Here is a 24,173-nt window from a genome sequence, read left to right as displayed (position 1 = left end):
AAAATTATCACAAATCGTTAAGAAATTTGGACATTCTCCTGTAGCAAAGTTTAGTTATATGCTGATAAAAATTCGTATCTGTGTACACAGGGTGTAACAGGTATAAGTACAGATATTTCTACTGGTGACTGAGAACAGTGGATTGTACTACTTTTGTAAAATGAATAACGACCGCCTTCAGTCACAATAGTGAGTGTATTTCAATGCACGATCCATTTCGGGCCCTGGGGGCTCATCCTCAGGTACTTTGACAGTCTACATTTTTTTTAAGATTTAGGCTGATTCTGGTCTGGTCCAGTATTGGATACACTGTTTTGAATCACAATTTAAATAAGCGATGTTTATGTACATATATACATTTTCCATCCTACAACACGGTCGTAACCACAAATCTTATTTTGACTTGTGGCTGCAGTGTTTTGACTTGTAGTTACAAACGTGCTGTGGAATGGGAAGTACGTACATGTACATAAAGATGTTGATTCATATTGTGCTTCAAAACAAGGTATCCCATGCTGGAGACAGATCAGACTTAACTTAAATCTGAAAAAACAATTGATGTAGGCTGTCAGAGCATCTGAAGATGAGCTCGGAGGGCTTGAAATGCATAGTGCATTGAAATAAAATCACTTTTGTAATGGAAGGCGGTTGTTCTTTATTTTGCGGAAATACGTTTATATTTTAATCATTCTACAGGGTGGTTCTTATTAACGTTTAAAAACACCCGAAGCGAAGTAGATGACGCCGAGACAAATAATTTAATATAAGACACATGGGGCAGCAAATGTCGGGAAACACCCCAAAAGTGGATAACAAATGTTGAATATGTGACGTCACTAGACGATGTGCCTCACTGCACGTGCAGCGGCTGGGCTCGCCGATCCTACCCCCCGCCGCTTGATGGCAGTGCTACGCGTCACTCCATTAGGTTACTCTGTTTTCATTCTTGTATTGTCAAATGTGACACGATAGTGCTTGCGTTAGTGGTAACAGGACACTACGATGAAACATTTTACATTTACGAAAACAGAGTAGCCTATTGGAGCGATGTGTAGCACAGTCCCTTACCAGCGACAGTACTGTCGACAAGCCCAACCGCTACACCTGCGAGGTACGTCGTCTGGTGACGTCACATGTTCAATATTTGTCATCCACGTTTCGGACATTTCCCGACATTTGCGGCCCCATGTGTCTCATATTCAAATACTTGTCTCAGTGTCGTCTACGTTGCTTCGGGTGTTTTTAAAAGTTAATAAGATCCTAAGAACCTTCAACATCACAGCGCGCCAGCGATCGTTGGTTAATATATTAAAAAACTAAAAACCCGCCTCGATTGCGAAAAAAGCACCTAGTGTTAACCCAGGTTTCGGCGTAGATAACTACATCTTCTTCAGAGCAACAATAAAACCCGCAAGTGCCTATGAAGACCTTTGTCATTGACAAGTATAGTTTTTGGTGTATTATAGTTTTTGGTGTATTCTAGTGTTCATCCACCTCGTTACACAGGTAGACACAATACAAATGACTTTTCTGTTGAGAAATTTCAGTTACTTCCAACCATTTTTCAAATGTAATTTCCTCTCTAATTACTATGTTTTCTTTCTCAGTTCCCTCGCGTGGCATCCGGAGACATCCAATATCAGTGAGCAAAGAAAAGTGGAGTATGTCGCTCTTTTTTCTCAAGTATTCATATGACCTATGTTCGTTATTGTTATTTGACAGCAGTAGTTAATAAAATAACAACAAAAGCTTAATGGCTCTTTGAAATCTTGGTTTCTTGAAATCGTGTTTCCAAATGAAAATACTGGCATAACTTTTGCTGGTGTGATGGTGGTTTCACTATATTGAAGAACTGATAATATGTAATAATTAATAAATATTGAACATGTGAAACCCCTTATATACTGACTGTGCCTGGAAAGATAAGAGCATGAATGCTTTAAAATGGAGATTTGCGGAAACCTCCAGCCTGAGGAAGGCCTTTCGGCACCCCAAGCAATCGGTACCCAAATTCCCTGGCAAAACTGGTGACCGCAAATTTCCGGAAAACCCTGTTGTGCGCATATCTCTGCGTCCAAATTTCTCCGGCACTCTAGGGAATCTCCGTGTACCTAATGGTGATACAGAGGCGCGAGACTGGTTTCACACGTTGCGCATTTACCTGCGGGGCTGGGTAGACGACGAATTCGAGCTTGGTCTTCTTGCGGAAGGAGTCGGCGAGCCGCTGCATGAGCAGCGACGTGAAGCCAGAACCGGTGCCGCCGCCCAGCGAATGCGACACGATGTAACCCTGCAGGCCGTCGCAGCGCTCCGAGAGTTTGCGCACGCGGTCCATGACGGCGTCGATCAACTCGGCGCCCACTGTGTAGTGGCCGCGGGCGTAGTTGTTGGCTGCGTCCTCCTTGCCGGATATCAGCTGCTCTGGGTGGTACAGCTCCCTGTACTGTCCACTGCGCACCTGGTCTGTAGACAGTCATCTCTCACCACGGTTTTCTCTCAAGTGCGCGTGTCCACTCTCTCGCTCTCTCTCTCTCTCTCTCTCTCTCTCTCTCTCTCTCTCTCACACACACACACACAGACTCACACACGTACAAGTTTTCACGTAGTGTACTGTTTCTTTACATGTATATTCTTTATTTCCTGCAAGGAAAGAAGCAGTCAGAGCGTGTTTACCACGAAGTCATCATGCAGGGCCGCGCGGGATTAGCCGAGCGGTCTCAGGCGCTGCAGTCATGGACTCTGCGGCTGGTCCTGGCGGAGGTTCGAGTTCTCCCTCGGGCATGGGTGTATGTGTTTCTCCTTAGGAGTGTGTGTGTTTGTGGTTTGAGGTTTTCGGGCGCTAAACAGCATGGTCATCAGCGCCCAAACGCATAGAAACAGGAACACACGCGGTGAAGGGACGAAGACGGACACCGAACAAGGAGAACGGCTAAAAGACACAGACCTGGCTCAGTTCCAAATCCTCACATACAGAGGCAAAACAAGAGGAGAAGAAACGCATTAAAAAACGAAAGGAAACACAAGGAAAAGAGAACAGAAATCGAAGTGAAACAAGCAGGTAATCATGACTGGCGGACCTCTTACCTAAAACCTGGGCGAGCCAGTCACCCAGCAGCACATTAAAATCCTCTCCCTAAAATCCGAGGCAACAAATTGGACAAGACACAAAACCGTAAGACCTTGACCACAGTCGTTGCGTCGTTTTGCAAAATAGAGGGCAAATCCGGTGGCAAGGAAACCACCGCCCTCTGGTCAGAGAATAAAAGACAGTCAAGCAAAATGTCGCGGACAGTAATCTGGACGCCACAAGCACTGCAGATTGGGGGGTCCTCCCGCCGAAGTAAAAAACCATGCGGTAACGGGCTGTGCCTGATGCGGAGGCGAGTGAGGAGAACCTTATCCCGCCTGCATGACTGTTAGGACGTACGCCATGGCCGCGTGGTGGCCTTGACCAGACGCAGCTTATTTTCACCGACTGCCAGCCACTCCTCTTCCCATTGACGCAAAACACGAAAACGCAAAAGGGAGGTAACAGCATGGAGGGGGACGGCACATTCAACAACGTGAGGGAGGGAACATGCATCTTTGGCAGCCACATCCGCCAGTTCGTTTCCCCTAATACCCACGTGCCCCGGCACCCAGCAGAAAGAAACATCCTTCCCCTGCCGTTGCAGGTGGAGTAGGGCATCGTGGATGTTCTGGACGACCGTATTCGCTGGGTACAAGTGTTGCATGGTCTGAAGGGCACTCAGGGAGTCAGAACAGATGAGAAACTTAAGACTGGGAACACATCTCATCTGCTCAAATGCCCGCAAGATCGCAAACAATTCGGCATCAAAGATGGTAAACGCCGCAGGAAGCCGCAACTTGACGACTCGATCAGGGAAAACAGCAGCACAACCAACAGAGTCCCCCTGTTTAGAGCCATCCGTAAATACTCGTACATGGTCGGGATGCTGGTTTAAAATATTGTAAAATAAGGAGGTAAAACTGATTACCTTAGCAGTTAAGTCCCATAGGATTTCACACACATTTGAACATTTTTGAACACCATGCAGGTTTTGTTTACTTTACTCGTCCATAAGGTGGCTCTGTTGTGTCATGTTTAGACTGTCCCATGAAGAACGTGCTACGAATCAACGACAGACCCATTTATTACTCAGTGCTATTCAGAGACATACAGTACAGTACGATGGAGCAGTACTGGTAGAGTATTTCCTGGTCGCTGCATTGGAAGGGGAGGCCCTATTCCATGGCCTGCGAGGTCACCTGACATGAACCCCCTTCATTATATCCTAGGCGGACATCTAAAGTCACTTGTGTATGAGAATCCAGCGGATATGGAGATGGAATTATTTGCCAGAATTGTAGCTGCCTGTGATGGTGATTCGCAGCACACCAGGGTACGCCAGAAACTTGTTCACCGATGTCATGCTTGCAGTGAGATTGATGGCCCTCAGTTTCAGCATATTTTGAAAGATACAGGTTCATTGTGTCAATCATGGTATTTACAGTTAACTAATGTAAATAAAAAAGTACACAGTAATCTGATTTTATTCCTATTATCTCCTTAAGCTGTCTTCTCCGACCACAGGTTCCCTGTCTCAAATTTTTCAGTGAAGCATCCTCTATGTCCTGTTAAATTTTTACAAGCTCTTACGGAAACACCCAGTACGGGAACACCGAGTATATATATATACTTTTTTCGCTTTGTGATAGATGGCGCTGTAAGCTGATATAGCTTTTAACATGGATACGAGAGTGCACATGTAGAACCAAGACCGCTTGTGACAGTAACATACAGTAGTTGTTGGGATTGGGTTTTTTTAACATCTGGCGGTTTGTTCAACAATTAAACCTCTCTTCCTAAGACACGGTGGTAGCACTCGCAAGGAAAACGTATGAGACATGTCCACCCATCGTTGATTTTCGGTCAGTATTATTTTGTAGTAGGGGGTGTGTGATAGGTTTGCCTTGAGCATCAGGCTTATAAAGTATATGTTTGTGTTCTGACATGTGCAAAGGAAATGACTACGTCCATTCCTAAGGAAGGTATGGATTTGATGTCGAGTACTGTAATAGTTACGGGAAGAGTATGTCAAGTCATAAGAATGGTACTGATATTTCTATTTCCGGAGCCACAGCCGTCAGCAGGGTGTATTTCCGATACTTTGCTCATTGTTGAATGTCATTCAACTGAGGCTGCGATTTGTAGCATTTAGTTTTAAGTACAGGGATAAAATATATATGTGACCGATTTCTTAGGGTGATGATTCTACCTGTGCATGCTTGGTGTGCAGCGCCAGTGACCTGCGTGGGGATGATTCATGTTTCCCGTTAATGGTAGGAGCTGTCCGAATGGAGAGGCCTGTTGGAGTTTATGAATGTAGATGACATAACTGTGTTGCCATCTAGACGACCGAATAGCGAACTGATAGTTAGTCTGTGTTGGATAGCTTTCATGATGGTGTGGAAATTCGAGAAGATTGAATATGGAGATGCGTTTGCACTGGACTGTTATTCCCTCCCATGTAAATTGTTCAGTTGACTGCTTCTGCACATATCGAGCCTTTATTTAGTTGAAAGAAGATCGATTGTGGTGCGGTGAGCATCTAGCATGTGTAAGACATGTTTCCCAGTTCTCTAGACATGAGAAACACCTTGGTTGACTTTGTAAATTATAGGGATGATTGGAATCTGCTACATCACCGACATCGGTACATGCTAATGGAAATATCAGTTTTCTCTATTTTTTCGAGTTTCCGCGTAAATGTCTTCGCAGACATGACAAGTTTCTAGTTAGTCAGTGATTTACAGCATGCCCCACCTAGCTAAAGTTTCGGGTTTGTAGAAAATAATTTCCAGTCCACATCTTTGGAATAATGTTACGTGAGTGATCGGTAGGATATTGCAGTGTATTTGATATTGAGAGGTACCGCGAAAATGGTATAATATTATGGCAAACCATGCGAAAATACATGTGTTCTTGTAATTCCAGAGCCTGGAGATGTGTGTACAAAAAGCAAGCAAGCAAGGACCGGAAACAGTAACGCGTTTGTGCCTGGGGGGGGGGGGGGGGGGGAGGGGAACGAGCCTGAATTTGTAGAACTGTTCTGAGAGTGACTTTGGTCTGCTGAGGGCGCTCTGGTCACCCGTCGGGGGTGGATGACCACCAACCTTGCAGGGAAATATCTAGTGCTGTGAGGAGTATATACGGTGCTGTCTGTCTTCATGGTATATGTACGAATGATGTAAAAGGGCTGATTTTGTATGGTGCAAGATAGGAATCCAATATTCAAGCTCCTGTCCTCAGTGGAAGAGCAGTGTAATTGACTAAGAGTCTTTCTGTATTTGGCGATTTGTAGGCCACTTTGCAGGGTTTAATTGTCAGTGCAATATGGTGATCTGTACAAAATGCTCCATTCATGCACGAGACATCCTTTGTGCTGGGACGTAGGAGCGTCTAGAAACTGATTCGAGCAAGATGGAGGCAAGGTAGGTATGGAAAGTTCTGAGAAAGCAAGTGTTCAAAGACAAGTTGAAGCAGACCATCGATCTCTGGCGGGGATGCCATCACTCATCCGCTACTGTGGCATTAGAACATCTCCAGACCTGTAGCTGTAGGATACCGAAAATTCCAGCCATTTGTTTCTCTTGTGTAAGACTGTGCTTCGAATTCTGTTTGTGTAATTGTTCTAATTTTGCCCCCTGTCACGTATTGCGAGAGAAATTTCTCAGGTGTCAAGTATGAAAAGGTGCCACTGAGTCATGCTTGAGGGAACCAAACTGGGCACCTGTGTGTGGCTTGGCAGCTGCCAATGCATCCCGACTTCTGGGAGCATATGCAGTAGCCTCCTGTGCAATCCAGTGGATAGGGGGCGGCGGGGGCTGCCTGCGCACATTGTTTGCATGTCTGTTGCATTATTTTGTGGGCAGTTCTGTAGGCTGTGCTAGGCGTTATTTGGACATTTTACGAGTCGATTTTGTGTCTGCACATCAGTGCACTGCATTATTTAGAAGCAGTTTACATGTCTGTGTGCTGAGTACTGAAATTATTTCGGTAATTTAGGAGTTGTTTGCATGTCTGCAGAGTGTTATTTCAGTAATTTACGAGTAGTTTACAGGTCTGTAGGATGTGTGGCATGACCCCAAGCATGTCAGAGCGTGTGTTTTGTATTGTTGTGATAATATACTATCTAAAATCTATCCCTAAATAAATTGTTCCAAAATAAATAAAGTACACCCCTTCCTCTCTCCATCAGCCCAGCGCACACTGAGTCATTTTCCCCTTCAGACAGCCATCTTGGGTTACATCACGAAATGGACGACAGCGCCCTCTGATGGTGGTACTGTGTACTAGGTCAGTTGGACTCCGGAACCCATGGGGACAACACTGTTTCCCTCCATTTTTCCCAGCCATCTCGGATTACATCACAGAAAAGACGACAGCGCCCTGTGGTGGCAGTACTGTGTACTAGGTTAATTGGACTCTGTACCCCATGGCGACCACACTGTTTCCCTACATTTCCCCCTGCCATCTTCGATTATGACACGGAAAAGAGGACAGTATCCTCTGGTAGCAGTACTGTGTGCTTGGTCAGTTGGACCCCCCTACCCCATGGCGACCACACTGTTTCCCACCATTTCACCCCACCCCAGACCGCCATCTTGGATTATGTCAAGGAACAGATGATAGCACCCTCTGGTGGTGGTACTGTGTACTAGGTCAGTTGGACTCCGGACCTCATGGTGAATACACTGGATGGCTGTACTGGATCAAATTGGTTAAATATGTACTGCACGCAAAATAAAGACTTACATCCAGCACAGGCTGAGTCCTTTTCCAGCCAATCCATAGGAAGAGGTAGTGGTCGAATGACTTAGGATAGTGGGGGTAGCCCAAGTGACCTATCTTCGTGCCATTTTCTTTGGTAAGTAGAGGTGTGTTGCATTGTTCTGGTGGAATTTGAACTTTCCGCCATTTTCTGTGGGAGGGGAGGGGATGGGGGGGGTGGTCGGTTGTTGGAGGTAGCCCAATTGTCTTGTCTTCCCGCCAAAATTCAAACTTCCCACGAAAACCTGCCATCTTGGATGACGTCATCAGATGACGTCGAGGCCGCCATCTTTGATGACTCCATCGCCGCCATCTTGGATAATGGTGCTTGGGGTGAGGATCGCTTTTGTCCCACTATAACATTATTAATGTCTGATCAGGGATCTAACAGAGGGGTGGTTGTATACAGTCATGTGACATTATTAATGTCTGATCAGGGATCTAACAGAGGGGTGGTTGTATACAGTCATGTGACTGAACATTCTTTCCAGTGCACTTGATAACATGTAAACAGCAGTAAGCACAGTGTCTGTTGCATCGAGGAACGTCAATTACATCTCGATTGCGAGCAATGTGGGGTTCCCTCTTGCATCTTGGGATGTACAATAGCGGCACCTTTTGTTTATTTGAAGCGCCAACTTCACTTTGCAATTTATTGAGATGTATTTGACGTATTGCGATGCAACCAACACCATTCTTTTTGTGATGTTTCATGTTAATGATTTCGTAAGAAATAATGTGGGGTGTCTTTTACAAAACTTACATTATCGTTGAAAATAATATTTGCTTTTATTTTAGAATGTCTCATAGTAATTGCTTTGATGTTGAAAAAGAAGGTTTAAGTTCTATGGCACATCAGCCGCTACTACCAAAAAGGCTCACCACCAGAATTCTGACATACATACTAGGCCTCAAGTCAACAGTACCATAGCACAAATCGATCCAATAGAAATTCATGATAGAAACATATACTGAAACAAGATATACAAGTGGAATGTTAGGTCAGAGAATGACGTCCGAAAAGGAACCAGGAACAATGTGGACTGAGGATAGAAAGAGACTTTATGGAGAAAAAAAAAGAGAGAATCATAGAAGATCAGAAATAATGCTGAAATGAGGCAGAATGCTTTGTATGATCCTACAGGGTCTCGATGCAGATAATAATAATGATAATAATAATAATAACAATAATATATACAGGATGCTCTAAAATTCCCCTTACAAACTTATAGGACTTGTAGAAGGGAATGAGTAGATAATATTTTGAATTGGAGCCCGTTTCCATGCTACAACCATTACTACGTGTGACCCAGTACATCACTTGTATTACAGCTGCACTCATTAATAAGCAAAGAAACAAAAAGGAAACTTAATGAGTTTTAATAAACACTATAGTTAACAGTCAAACCAATTCGGGTGTGCCGCCTCTCCTTGGACCACCACAATCATCCTTGCTGATGGTGGACATACCCAATTCTCGAAGCCATTGCATAATTGTGGCGTAAAGGATGTGCAGTGGAGTCAGATGCTGTGGGTAACGGTATTGATATAAGCGACGAGCAGCACTTCTATTACTGTGAACGTCGCCATACAGGAATATCCTGTTGGTGAATCTTGCAAACTTGTACTCAACCACGTTGCTCTAACACTCACAAACATGTGAAAGAGGCTCGAACAAGGTCAGAGAGGTAGGATAGACGTTAGATGACATCATCTGCTCCGACCTAAGCACCCCCATCATGACCAGTCTATTCCAAACCTACCTAGCAAACATATTTTCAAACGGCTCTAACACGGAAGCGGTACGTTTCCGTACATGGGATCCAGTTCAGAATACAAGGGGCATTTGAAAAGTCCGTGCAAAGTCCGAGAGATGGCAGCACCGGCGCATATCGAGGTCGTGTTCAGTTAGTAGCATCTTTGCAAAGAACGCACACCAAGTTTCAGCCATATTGGTCTATTTCTTTGTGTTTGGCATTCGTGTACGTCAAGGAAGTCGAGCGATTGTGGAAAAATGGACGAAGAAGAATTTCGTGTGGTGATCAAACATGAAAGGCAAAACGGCTCAGGAGACTAAAGAGAAGCTTGATAAACATTATGGTGACTCTGCACCTTCGATTAGAACAATTTATAAGTGGTTTCAAAATTTTCGGAGTGGCCATATGGGCACAAGTGATGCTGAACGTTCTAGACCCCCCGTGGAGGTTACGACTCCAGAAATCGTTGATAAAATCAATGATATGGTGATGGATGACGGAAGATTTAAGGTGCGTGAGATTGCTAGTGCTGTGGACATCTCGAATGAACGAGTACATAATATTTTGCATAAACATTTGGACATGAGAGAGTTATCTGCAAGATGGATTCCGTGATTGATCATGCTTGACCAAAAACGGAGTCGTGTGATGTGTAGCAAGGATGGTTTGCAGCTGTTCATGAAGAATCCGCAGGACTTTAAGCATCGTTTCGCCACTGTGGATGAAACATGGATACATTACTATACTCCTGAGACCAAAGAAAAATCTAAACAATGTGCTACCAAGAGAGAATCTGCGCCAAAAAAGGCGAAGACCAGTCCTTCAGCCGGAAAGGTTATGGCGACTGTCTTTTGGGATTCGCAAGGGATAATCGTCATCGAATACCTGGAAAAGGGTAAAACTATTACAGGTGCATATTACTCATCATAACTGGACCGTTTGAAAACCGAGCTGCAAGAAAAACGCCGGCAATTGGACCGCAAAAAAGTCCTTTTCCATCACGACAATGCACCAGCACACACCTCAGCAGTTGTGGTTGCAAAATTAAGGGAAATACGATACCAACTCGTTTCACATCACCCCTATTCTCCAGACTTGGCTCCCTCAGACTACTATTTGTTCCCCAATTTCAAGAAATGGCTGGCGGGGCAAAGATTTTATTCAAATGAGGAGGTGATTACAGCAACTAATAGCTATTTTGCAGACTTGGCCAATTCCTGTTGCCGGCCGAAGTGGCTGTGCGGTTAAAGGCGCTGCAGTCTGGATCCTCAAGACCGCTACGGTCGCAGGTTCGAATCCTGCCTCGGGCATGGATGTTTGTGATGTCCTTAGGTTAGTTAGGTTTAACTAGTTTCAAGTTCTAGGGGACTAATGACCTCAGCAGTTGAGTCCCATAGTGCTCAGAGCCATTTGAACCATTTTGAACCAATTCCTGTTATTCGGAAGGAATCAACAAATTAGAACAGCGCTGGACGAAGTGTATAAGTCTAAAAGATGACTACGTCGAAAAATAAAAAAGGTTTACCCCAAACACGTAAGTAGTTTTTATTTGTGCACGTGCTTTTCAAACGCCCCTCGTATTGCCTACTCACTTCCCTCTATAAGTCCTAGAAGTTTGTAAGTGGAATTTTAGAACACTCTGTATGTGGCCATACTATGCACACAATGGTATTTATTTACTGTTTTGTTACTTTATTTAGACACCATAATACCTAGACTACCAAAACGATCATGTTCGACAATGTTCCTGGGTGTATTACGCGTTCCATGTCCAGCATGGTCGAACATGATCGTTTTGGTGGTCCTGTTGTTATGGTGTGGAGAGGCATAATGTTTTGTGGGCGTACTGGCCTCCAATCTTTGAACACAGCACACTCGAATGATACTGTACTGCTTCTTCATGTGCTTCTCTTCAAGGGTGCATTCGGCACTAACTTTATATTTTTGAATGACAATGCGCTACTACATCGAACTTCGCACGTGGAGGAGTCTTTGGAACCAGACGATATTCGGCGAATAGATTGGCCTGCCCCTTCCCCAGGCTCAAATTACTTCGAGCACGTATGGGAAACATTGGGGAGACGTACTGCAGGACGTCCACATGCACCAACGACCATCCAGCAGTTGTCAGCTTCGCTGGTGGAAGAATGGAACGCTCTATCTCAAGAACTTCTGACCAATCTTGTCCAGCATGGGAGCATGTTGCAGAGCATGCACTGCAGTCTGTGGTGATCACACACACTATTAAGAACCATGTGCTGCCTTTTGTAATATCCAGGGGACCATCATGAATCGCAGTGACTTTAGTGTAATTATTGCTTGTGAATAAAAGTGGCATTTCTTTTCGTCTCATTGTGTATTTCTTTCAGTTACGTTCTGTGCTATACTTTAGCGATTCTTTCTATGTACGGTTTAAGTTCCATCGAGGTATGTTACTTAGCAGTGACACATCACCCGAAAGTTACTTTCGTCCTTAAGTTTTGCACATCATGGTACGTACGATACATAAATTTGTTTGCAGTGCAGGGAACTTCAGTGACGAATGGTAGAACTTAACAGAATATGATTGTGAAGCATGCCTGAAACTCAATTACCATAACACTAAAATAAGGCTCAATCAAAGCATCGAAATTAAAAAAAGACATTGACGGAAATAAAATTTCACCATTAAGCGTCAGTCCAACATTTATCTAACTTAGTGGTGGTGGTCATCAAATACAGGGTATTAAACTTTCATTCCAATTGGAAACTGATTTTCCTCACCAGATCACCATGAGGTGTGACTTCCCGGATCACAAATACACTCTTGTATTCGTTGTGTCTTGGAAGTATATGGCCTCTCATCTTGGAGGTTTTCCTTGTCATACCAGAAACACATGCTGTGTCGTTTCATATAGACTGACAGCTGCAGACTGATATGAAAGCATACGACTGCCCATTACATCCAAGACATGCTCTATGGGTGAGAAATCAGCTGCCAGGCAGGCTAGTCAATGCATTTGTGGTGCGAACTGCTGTGTGGGGCCTTGCATTATCCTGCTGGAATATGCCATTTGGTGTCTTTGTCACGAAGGGTACGACAACAGACTGTACCATTATTTCCATATACTGGCGAACACGGAATCTTCCTTGAAAAATAATTCTCCACATCTTGGCTTCTGGAGTTGGAGGGAATCGCTGATCCCTGGAATCTTATATCAGATCGTCTACAGAAGGTTGGCATTAATCTGGCTATCACTGATAAAGGTGAGACTCATCGCTGAACATCACACGAGGGCACTCAGTATCCCAGTTGATCCTGGGTCTGTATGTTGCAAATCTCTGTTGTCTGTGGTACGGTGTCAGTGGTAAGCGACACATATCAATTCGAGATCTCAAACCAGCTTACAGCAATCTGCTCCTGACTGCTCATGGTGACACCGCCTGTAACCTTTGCCCGAATTTCAACTGTGTCACCCATCTACTCATCAGAGCCAATCTAGTCGTGGTGAGCCCTTCTGGAAGGACCTACGCCTACTCTTCTTGCCACAGTGCTATCCCCAGTCCAACTAGTCACCACTTGTTCTGCAGTTATGGCACTACAGTCAAATGCCTGTGCGATATGTCCGTATGATACTTCCAGGCCCCTCAGGCCAATGATTCGATCTTTCTCAAAGTCCGAAAGATGGCGATAAACTGCACATTCCCGACCCCTGGGCAAGTTGTGTTGTGGCCCAACGTTAGGCACACTCAATAGGCACCATGTACTCAACCATTCATCATCTTTAGGCGTAGCGTTTTGGTGTACTGAAAATAAACTCGTATAAGTATGAAACTTCAGTCAACGTATCCCACAGAAATGGACAAGATAGAGTGTCAGTTTGGTAGAGTTTGGTCAAGGTGTTCAAGTGTAACACTTCCCATTTCCGTTACTGTAGTACTAATTAACAATTAGTCAAAGAGCCATTTGATTAGTTTTGTATTTAGCGTGCTAGAAAACGGCTGGAAAAAGAGGAAAATAAAATAAAAAGGTAAGTAAAAACGGACGAAAATACTGTCTGTAAAAAACAATTTTCGAGACTGTCTTTATATATGCGTTGCGTGACAAAAAAGTGAAGCATTCACAAAGGGAGGAAGAAACGAAACTTCACAGTTTGAGATGATGTGTAATGATTACAAAATAGAGTCAATTTTACAAAGAACTTGGCAGTATAATCCTACTTGTCAGTACGGCGTTGCACTCCTCATAGTTTTGATGCATACACTGATTCAGTCATGGCATCTCTCCAGAAGCAGCCATCTGTGTTGCAATCTTGACGGCAGCCTACGCATGGGACAATAATTCTCTAGTAGGACGGTTTATGGTCTCTGACGAATGATGCGAGATGACACATAATGCTGCAGCGATGTTATTAGATCGTCATCCTTTCACATCATCTTTCAAAAAACTACCAAATCAGTCCTGTGATCGTATCCAATAGTTCCCCACATCTTGGTTTCTGGAGTTGGAGGTTGGCGTTTGGTGCACAGTAGGGCGATCCTCCCTTGTGGTGGTCAGATGTGATCGACCGGAACGTTAATGACGAGTATTTCTGTCCTCACATTGTCATGCAGTCCATTGCCATGCAGTCCAACATTGGGTCACTGTCACAGCCGAAGATCCCACAAATATGGGTATCGCACAATTCGACCAACCACCCAGATAGAGACTCATAATGAGGCCCCTTTCCTATTCCATCAGGTGATGATAACGCTATCTCACATTAGAAGGCGGCATCTCCGTGTTCTTCATAGTGATCATTCAATATCTAACGCCGTTCAGGTCCATTATATGAAACCATATCAGGCCTGGTAACAACACTAAACATTAACAACATTAACGCACTTTGTTTGCCGTTCTACATGTTACAGAGAACTGCAGCTCTAATCATTTACATACCCATCAATGATGTTTACATGTAGGAAGCTACACTGACATCCAACCATGTCTTCTGGGTGGTTCACTTTGTTCGTAAGGCAGCATATATTAAAAGGAATGATTACTGTCAGCGTGCGGCCAGTTCTGGTTTATGGCAGCGAGACACCGGCAACCGAGGATTGAACAGCGGACAGTGGAGAGATACCTCTTGAGATTTGTCAAGAGTAAAGGAAAACTGAGCAATTTATGAGGGAACAAACTGGAATGAAAGTCATAATTATGACTGTAACGAAAGGCATGTAGTGGGGAAGGACATGTAACTTAGAACATTTACGGTAGACGTACCGAGAAGTTTTTTCGTAGTGCTGGAATTCAGCACGGTGACGACTACTCAATCAATATAAGGCTGGTAGATAACATTAGTGAACATGCTGGAGCAAACCGGCTGCATGTACGTGGTGACCATGACGCATGGAGAAGTCTGTAGGAGACGTTTTGTCCAGCAGTGAATGTAGAATGGCTAAGGAGGATGTTGATGACAGCGTATCTCAGAATCTCAGAATAACCTATAAATAACGTATTCGAAATTAACAGACAACACTAACGTGTGGCTGTGGGGCTTACGTAACCAAAAGCCAAATGAGAAAAGAGCTTCCTGTATGCAGATGACTTGGCCCTGGTAACTCAGAGTATAAAGTTTGAGACTGTGGAACAAAACTTCAGCATTGCCCTTGAAGTGCTTTGAGACTACTATGAGGAAAGTCATCTCCAGCCAAATCCAGTGAAAAGCAAAGTTTGCGCCTTTAATTTGAAGAACAAATAAGTCTGCCGGAAGCTGCGTGTGATTTGGGAAGAAAAACAATTGGAACATTGTAATGCTCCAGTTTACCATGGCATTACCTTGGACCGCTCTCTAACCTTCAAGACACATAACATCAACATCAGGGAAAAGGTTTTATCACACACATTTTTCCTTCATAAGGTAACTGAGTCTGGATGGGTGTCGAGCCTCATAAAGTAAGAGTAAGTGTCCCAGCACTCTGCTACTGAATATGCTAGTCTTGTGAGGCATAAATCTTCTCATGTAAACTGTCAATATTGCCCTGAATGGAACCTGTAGAGAATACACAGGCTGCTTGAAACCAACACCAACCCAGAGGCTGTATCATTTGCAGACAGAGCCCTGCCCGATATCAGACGTGAAGTGGCCGCTAATATAGAGCGGCAAAAGGTTTGTGACATCTCAGCACATCCCGTTCATGAACATCGGTCACCCTGAGCTCGTCTGAAGTCCAGAATGAGTTTCTTGCAGTATTCTGCTCTGCTTCAATGAGATCCCAGAAAAACCAGGAGTGAACTATGGAAACAAGAGTATCCTGAACACGCGGAACATATGAGAAAGGAAGAAGAATTGCCATTTGGTTATGAAGTTTCAGTAGTTGCAGGAGTAATAGCCCGCTTGATTGACTGATCTGGCTTTGTAATATCAACCAAAACGTCCTTGCTGTGCTGGCACTGCGAACGGCTGAAAGCAAGAGGAAACTATAGTCATAATTTTTACCGAGGACATGTACCTCTGCTGTATGGTTAAATGATGATGGCATCCTCTTGGGTAAAATATTCCGGAGGCAAAATAGTCCCCTATTTAGATATCCGGGCGGGAATTACTCAGGAGGATGTCGTCATCAGGAGAAACAAAACTGGTATTCTACGGATCTGAGCGTGGAATGTTAGATCACTTAATCGGGCAGGTAGGTTAGAAAATTTGAAAAGGGAAATTGATAGATTGAAGTTAGACGTAATAGGTATTAGTGAAGTTCGGTGGCAGAAGGAACAGTACTTCTGGTCAGGTGAATACAAGGCTATAAATACTAAGTCAAACAGGGACACTACAGGAGTGGGTTTAATAATGATAAAAAAATAGGAATGCGGATAAGCTACTATGAACAGCAACAGTGAATGCCTTATCATAGCCAAGATAGACAAGAAGCCCACACCCACCACAGCAGCACAAGTTTACATGCCAACTAGCTCACATATAATGAAGAGATTGAAGAAATGTACGATCAGATAAAAGAAATTATTCAGATAGTTAAAGGAGACTAAAATTTAACTGATTGGGGACTAGAATTCGATATTAGGAAAAGAAAGAGGAGGAAAAATAGTGGGTGAATATGGACTGAGGGAAAGGAATGAAGGAGGAAGCCGCCTGGTAGAATTTTGTATAGAGCATAATTTAATCATGGTTAACACTTGGTTTATGAATCATAAAAGAAGTTGGCATACGTGGAATAGGCCTGGAGACACCGGAAGGTTTCAGATTGATTATATAATGGTTAGACCGAGATTTAGGAGCCAGATTTTAAATTTTAAGACATTTCCAGGGGCAGATGTTGACTCTGACCACAGTTTATTGGTTGTGAACTGTAGATGAAAACTGAAGAAATTGGAAAAAGCTAGGAAATTAACGTGGTGGGACCCGGATAAGTTGAAAGACCCAGAGGTTGTTGAGAGTTTCAGAGGGAGCATTAGGCAACGGTTCATTAGCACAGGGGAAAGGAATACAGCAGAAGACGAATGACATGAAATTTTGAAGCAGCAGATGATCAGGTAAGTAAAAAGACAAGGCGTAGTAGAGATCCTTGGATAACACGGAAGATATTGAATTTAACCGATGAAAGGAGAAAATTTTAAAATTCGGCGAATGAAGCAGGCGAAAGGGAGCACAAATGCTTAAAAAATGAGGCTGACAAGAAGTGCAAATGGCGAAGCAGGAACGGCTAGAGGACAAATGTAAGGATTTAGAGGCATATTTCACTAAGGGAAAGACAGATACCGACTACAGGAAAATTGAAGAGGCCTTTGGGGAAAAGAGAAGGAGTTGTACGAATATCAAGAACTCAGACAGTAAACCAGTCTTAAGCAAAGAAGGGAAAAATGAAAGGTGGAAGGAGTATATAGAGTGTTTATACAAAGGAGATGAAATCGAAAACAATATTATAGAAAGAGAAGTGGACGTAGATGAAAATGAGACGGGAGATATGATACTGCGAGAAGCAGTTCACAGAGCTCTGAAAGATCTAGGTCGAAACAAGACTCTGGTGGTAGACTATCGTCCGTCGGAACTGTTCCATTCTGGTGTGCAAGATGTATGAGACAGGCGAAAGATCTTCAGACTTCAAGATGATTGTTGTAATTCCAATTCGAAAGAAAGCAGTTGCAGAGAGGTACACATGTGATCAAAAGTATCCGGACACCCCCAAAAACAGACGTTTTTCATATTAGGTGCATTGTGCTGCCACCTACTGCCAGGTACTCCATATCAGCGACTTCAGTAGTCATTAGACATCGTGAGAGAGCAGAATGGGGCGCTCTGCGGAACTCACGGACTTCGAATGTGGTCAGGTGATTGGGCGTCAATTGTGTCATACGTCTGTACGCGAGATTTCCACACTCCTTAATGTCCCTAGGTCCACTGTTTCCAATGTGATAGTGAAGTGGAAACATGAAGGGACATGTACATCACAAAAACGTACAAGCCAACCTTGTCTGTTGACTGACAGAGACCGCCGACAGTTGAAGAGCGTGACAATGTGTAATAGGCAGATATCTATTCAGACCATCACACAGGAATTCCAGACTGCATTAGGAGTACTATGACAGTTAGGCGGGAAATGAGAAAACTTTGATTTCATGGTCAAGTGGCTGCTCATAAGCCACACGCCATGCCGGTAAATGCCAAACGAGGCATCGCTTGATGTAAGGAGCGTAAACGTTGGACGATTGAACGGTGGAAAAACGTTGTGTGGAGTGACGGATCACGGTACACAATGTGGCAATCCGATGGCAGGGTGTGGGTATGGTGAATGCCCGGCGAACGTCATCTGCCAGCCTGTGTAGTGCCAATAGTAAAATTCGGAGGCGGTGGTATTGTGATGTGGTCGTGTTTTTGCACTCCTTGTTGTTTTGCGTGGCACTATAACAGCACAGGACTACATTGATGTTTTAAGCACCTTCTTGCTTCCTACTGTTGAAGAGCAATTCGGGGATGGCGATTGCACTTTCAACCCCATTGAGCACCTGTTCATAGTGCACGGGCTGTGGTGGAATCCTTACACGGCAGTAACATCCCTGTAATGGACTGGCCTGCACTGGGTCCTGACCTGAATCCTATAGAACACCTCCGTAAAGAATGGGTTCCCATTCGCCAAGAAATCTTCCAGCACCTAATTGAACGTATGCCTGTGAGAGTGGAAGCAGTCATCAAGGCTAAGGGTGGGCCGACACCATACTGAATTAAAGCATTACCGATGGAGGGCGCCACGAACTTGTTAGTCATTTTCAGCCAGGTGTACGGATACTTTTGATCACATAGTGTATGAGAGTTACCGCACTATCAGTTTAATAAGTCGTGGTTGCAAAATGCTAACATGAGTTGTTTAAAGAAGAATGGAAAAACTGTTAGAAGCCGACCTCAGAGATCAGTTAGGATTCCGGAGAAATGTAGGAGCACGCGAGGCGATACTGACCCTACGACTTATCTTAGAAGACAGGTTAATGAAAGGCAAAACTACATTTTAGCGTTTGTATACTTAGAGAAGCTTTTGACAATGTTGACTGGAGTACTCTCTTTGAAATTCTGAAGGTAGCAGGGAAAATACAGGGAGAGAAATGCTATTTATAACTTGTACAGAAACCAGATGACAGTTATAAAAGTCTATGAGCATCAAAGAGAGGCAGTGGTTGAAAAGGGAGTGAGACAGGGTTGTAGCCTATCCCCGGTGTTAGTCAATACGTACATTGAAACAAAAGAAAAATCTAGAACAGGAATTAAAGTTCAGAGAGACGAAAGAAAAACTTTGAGGTTGCCGATGATATTATAATTCTGTCAGAGACAAAGGATTTGGAAGATCAGTTGAATGGAATGGAAAGGAGGATATAAGATGAATATCAACAAAACCAAAACAGAGATAATGGAATGTAGTCGAATTACATTAGATGACGCTAAGGGAATCAGATAAGGAGACGGACGGACGGAGTGGCCGTGCGGTTCTAGGCGCTACAGTCTGGAGCCGAGGGACCGCTACGGTCGCAGGTTCGAATTCTGCCTCGGCCATGGATGTGTGTGATGTCCTTAGGTTAGTTAGGTTTAATTAGTTCTAAGTTCTAGGCGACTGATGACCTCAGAATTTAAGTCGCATAGTGCTCAGAGCCAAGATAAGGAGACGAGAAAGGTGAAGTCGTAGATGAGATTTCTATTTGGGTATCAAAATAACTGATGATGGCCGAAGTAGAGAGAAGATGAAACGTAGTCTGGCAATGATAAGAAATGCATTTCTGAAGAAGAGAAATTTTTAACTTCGAATATAGATTTAAATGTTAGGAAGTCTTTTCTGAAGGTATATGTCCGGAGCGTGGGCATGTATCGAAGTGAAACAAGGATGATAAATAGTTTAGATAAAAAGAGAATAGAAGCTTTCGAAATGTGGTGCTACAGAAGAATACTGAAGATTAGACGGGCTCGATCACGTAACTAATGTGGAAGTACTGACCAGAATTGAGGAGACAAGATATTTGTGGAACAACTTGACTAAAAGAAGGGATCGGTTAACGGGACGCTTCCTGGGATATGAAAGGAACACCAATTTAGTATTGGAGGGAAGTGTGTGGGGGGAGGGGGGGGGGGAAAGTTGTACAGAGAGATCAAGAGATGAATATAGTAAGCATTTTCAGAAGGATGTGAGTTGTAGTAATTATTCGGAGGTGAAGAGGCTTGTATATGATAGAGGAGCAGGGAGAGCTATATCGAACCAGTCTTCGGAACGAAGACCACAACAACAATAGCTTGTCAGGTAAATAATTTGTCCACGTATATTTCATATTCTCTGTACTCAATATGGTGCTACAGAAGAATACTGAAGATTAGATGGGTCGATCACGTAACTAGTGTGGAAGTACTGAACAGAATTGAGGAGACAACATATTTATGGCACAACTTGACCAAAAGAAGGGATCTGTTGACAGGACGCATCCTGAGATATGAAGGGATCAGCAGTCTAGTATTGGAGACAAGTGTGGGGGGCAAAAATCATACAGGGAGACCAAGAAATGAATACAGTAAGCAGATTTAGAAGGATGTAGGTTGCAGTAGTTATTCGGAGGTGAAGAGATTTGTATAGGACAGAGCAGCAAGGAGAGCTGCATCGAACCAGTCTTCGGAATGAAGACCACAACAACAACAGCTTATCAGGTAAATAATTTGTCCACGTGTATTTCATATTCTCTGTATTCAATATCTGCTTTTATTTGGTACTTTTGACACGAGCAAAGGAAGAAGTATGGGTGGTGGTCGTTGAGTTCGCGTGCAGTGAAGTGAGGTGCTCCTATTGCTGTTGGCATGGCTAGTAAGATACTGTACAGGGGCATGAGATTTAATCCACGATGTTGATAAATAATCTGGCGATTGGTAACTTAATCCTATCATGTGTTTTCTGCTTGCTTGCCAAACACTAAATGTGAAAATTTCTTCTCTCGTCCGGAGTCGAACCGCTTGCCTTCGAATCGAGTGCTTTAACGACCTAGGCTATAGAGGCAGAAGAAACTGAGAGCCATCGTGGTTTGGAAAACACTGAGTCAGAAAAGAAAGTGGAGATTTGTGGTGTTCATGTTTCATCTTGGAAAAGATAAGGGACATTAGTGTTCAGTGTCCCGTCGACCACTAGATAATCAGAGAGGGAGCGTAAGATTGGATTGAGGAAGGAAATTGGTTGTTTCCTTTTGAAGGAATAATTACTTTTCCCATCAGCGATTTGGAGCAATCCCGAAAAACCTAAATGGATGAACGAAGAGTTGTATCCTATTCTTCCAGGATACAAGTCCAATGTCTTAAACTTGGCGCCACTTCACTCAGGGTTTCATGTAAAACGGGGTGGGGGACTTTGTGACACGTGAGCGCCCTGGAGGCAAAACTTAAGTATCGTCTTTAATAAGTTCAAGCTACTTCTGCTGGCAAAATAATATGAATACTGGTAAGTCGGTGAGAGGAATAAGGTATTTTTAAATTAAAAACTTACATAGTTAAAAAACAATATACATATATATTTAATAATTGAATCATCTTACGTTTTATAACTTGTGGAAAGTGCTAACGATATCATAGAGCTTCTTCGTGCCATAAGACAGAAATAGTAATCATGAGCCTTCTTTTCCTATTAGGTATGTTTTACGATGAGTTTATTATCTGTATGGAATCAGAGATCAGCCAATACGTGACATGACAAGATATATTTTGTTTTCAAAACTGTGTAACAAATGGTGAACAGTTATGGTGTGAAGCCTTATGTTTCGGCAAGATTATGGAAAAAATACATTGTAGAAGGAACTTTGAGAGGAGCTCCACACATAAAGACAAACAGACATATCACGACAATTACAATCATTGTATGTCAACAATAAACTTCCTTATGACAGAAAGCGCGGCATACGACAGGAAAAAAAAAGTATTTTCTTGAAGATGGGGTCTTAATATATCTGAGAAAACGTAAAACGAATTACAACAGATCTTCTAGGTATTTATCAACACAAAGATAAGAAGGACTAAATAGTAACCACGGTAAATTATCGTAAGAATAAAACAGATCTGGATTGAGGATGATAGCATAACTAATTACTAACATAGTTAAATACCGGCTTTGGATATATCCTTGAATCTTTTTGTACACTTTTTATATCTTCTATTTAGTACCGATTGTTGCAGTAGGCAGTTCTGAACATTCTGGGGATACTACTGATGGAGGAGGTGCAGTAATTCAAACACTGTACCCGTAGTCGGGAGTTGCGGAGTTCAAATTCCCATCCGGCAATCCCCATTTAGATTTCCATTAAGCGCTTAGGTGTACGCTGAGATGATTTCTTCGATTAGTCTGATATTGTTACCCACCCATTTCCAACCGCTACCGTTCTCTGTCCCTTATGACCACGTTGCCCATGGAACTACAGACGTATTCCCTTTGGCGAGAACTGTGATCTGCCTTATTTTGAATCATAGCTTCTGCGATAGACGTTTGTGCGACTTTTTGCTTGACTGCGCATATTTTGTCAAGGGAGACCATTAAAATCTGAACAGAAAGCCCTTTCACCTGTTACCATGAATGTTTTTTTAAAAAAGGTAGTTTTTTATGCTGTAGTATTCTTGATCCGTGAGAGTATGGTTCTTATTTTTAATTTCGCAGTATATACATCGGTTCACTATTATTATACTGGAGGTTACTGAGTCAAAAATGTGGCAAAAGTGGACACATATTGTTTTAGACCCAACGATTTAGCTTATGAGAGAAAAAGAGACGAAGAAAAAGCATACGTATATCAGTGCCCAACAATCGGATACCAGTCGTCGGCTTTGACCAGTAACGTAGGGAACGTGCGACAAATATCATGAACAACATGTTGACCCCAACAACCTATCCACCCGTGAATCAACACACACACACACACACACACACACACACACACACAGGCGCGCGCGCGGTTTAGGAAACAGAGCGGGGGAAAAGAGATTTGATCATTACCTATGACCGTAGGTTCTAAATCCAACATGATGGCTCTCGGACTGTGCCTCCCGGCTTCATTTTCAGAGAAGAACGAATTGTGGCAGTTATTTGAATTCGACTGGCTGTCTGTAATCTTCATGGTGCCATTAGGCGTCACACCATGTTCTAGGCAATAGAGCTCCCAACACATATCTCCCATCTGCACTCCTGCTTGGCCAATGTGTATTGAAATGCATTCCCTCTGAAAGTAAATTGAAGTTATGTATTATAGAAATCGCCAAGTAGCAGTCACAACTTGATTTTACAGTAATTGTTTCAATAAACTTACCATATTGACTATTTTGGTGACTAAAGCTGAAGAATAAAAAAGAATTTTATGTACTTGAATTGAGAAAAACGTTACGAAAAATTTTGTTGGTGTGGGGAATATGAGTTGAGCAATATTTTCACTGTTTCAATTTTTTCGTTTACATTGTTTTTTCCTTGAAACCAGAGATATGACACTAGAAACTACTCTATGGTTCTCAGGTTACGTGCCTTGACCATTTTCTTTGGTGCAAGATATTTTTCGCTTATTTTTGTATATTCACATCTTTGAATATAGTATCAAAATTCTTGTTTCCTTCTTAACTCTCTTTCAACATTCACTGCTGTTGATTTATTCTGAAAATAGTCATAAGATAATGTTGTTAATGTAGCGCTTCTTCTCATTTGACAGAAACGAATACGAGGAGAACTACTATTAAGAATGAGGTAACGACGTATTGTGCGTTTCAGTTATGCAGGCTGTTCGGAAATTCCCGTTACAAATTTCTAGGACTTGTAGAAGGGAGTGAGCACAGAATATTTTGAATATTACCGTTTCCGTTCTACTACTGTTTCAATTCAGAGCTGTAACTCATCCACTTCTGCTTGTGGAACTGAATTAGGCACGACGCGATACAGTTATTAGGTAACAATTCGAAAGGAAAAATAACGAAACATCCACTTACCACTTAAGCCCATTTGATTGTATTAACACTTAGACATAACATGGTTACATTATTCCAAAACAAAAAAGAACCCAGCGTACTGTACGTACAGAACAGTACTGATGCTTTACAAAGTGGGTCGATGTCTCTTCAGTTTCCAGTGCA

General features: G+C 43.0%; 1 protein-coding gene across 1 annotated transcript; it reads right to left on the bottom strand.

Annotated features, from left to right (window-relative positions):
- Window positions 1–2,092: 2,092 nt before the first annotated feature.
- LOC124613524 (tubulin alpha chain-like) lies at window positions 2,093–23,583 on the bottom strand. The gene is made up of 4 exons (XM_047142235.1): window positions 23,571–23,583; window positions 23,366–23,391; window positions 23,056–23,278; window positions 2,093–2,463 (listed from the first exon to the last, which is right to left on the bottom strand). Exons 1-4 carry the CDS (start codon window positions 23,581–23,583, stop codon window positions 2,093–2,095), a joined length of 633 nt encoding a protein of 210 aa, XP_046998191.1.
- Between the last annotated feature and the right edge of the window lie 590 nt (window positions 23,584–24,173).

This window comes from Schistocerca americana, chromosome 4 (genome assembly GCF_021461395.2).
Source record: "Schistocerca americana isolate TAMUIC-IGC-003095 chromosome 4, iqSchAmer2.1, whole genome shotgun sequence".
Classification (NCBI taxonomy): Eukaryota; Metazoa; Arthropoda; class Insecta; order Orthoptera; family Acrididae; genus Schistocerca; species Schistocerca americana.
This window is presented reverse-complemented; position numbering and strand designations above follow the sequence as displayed.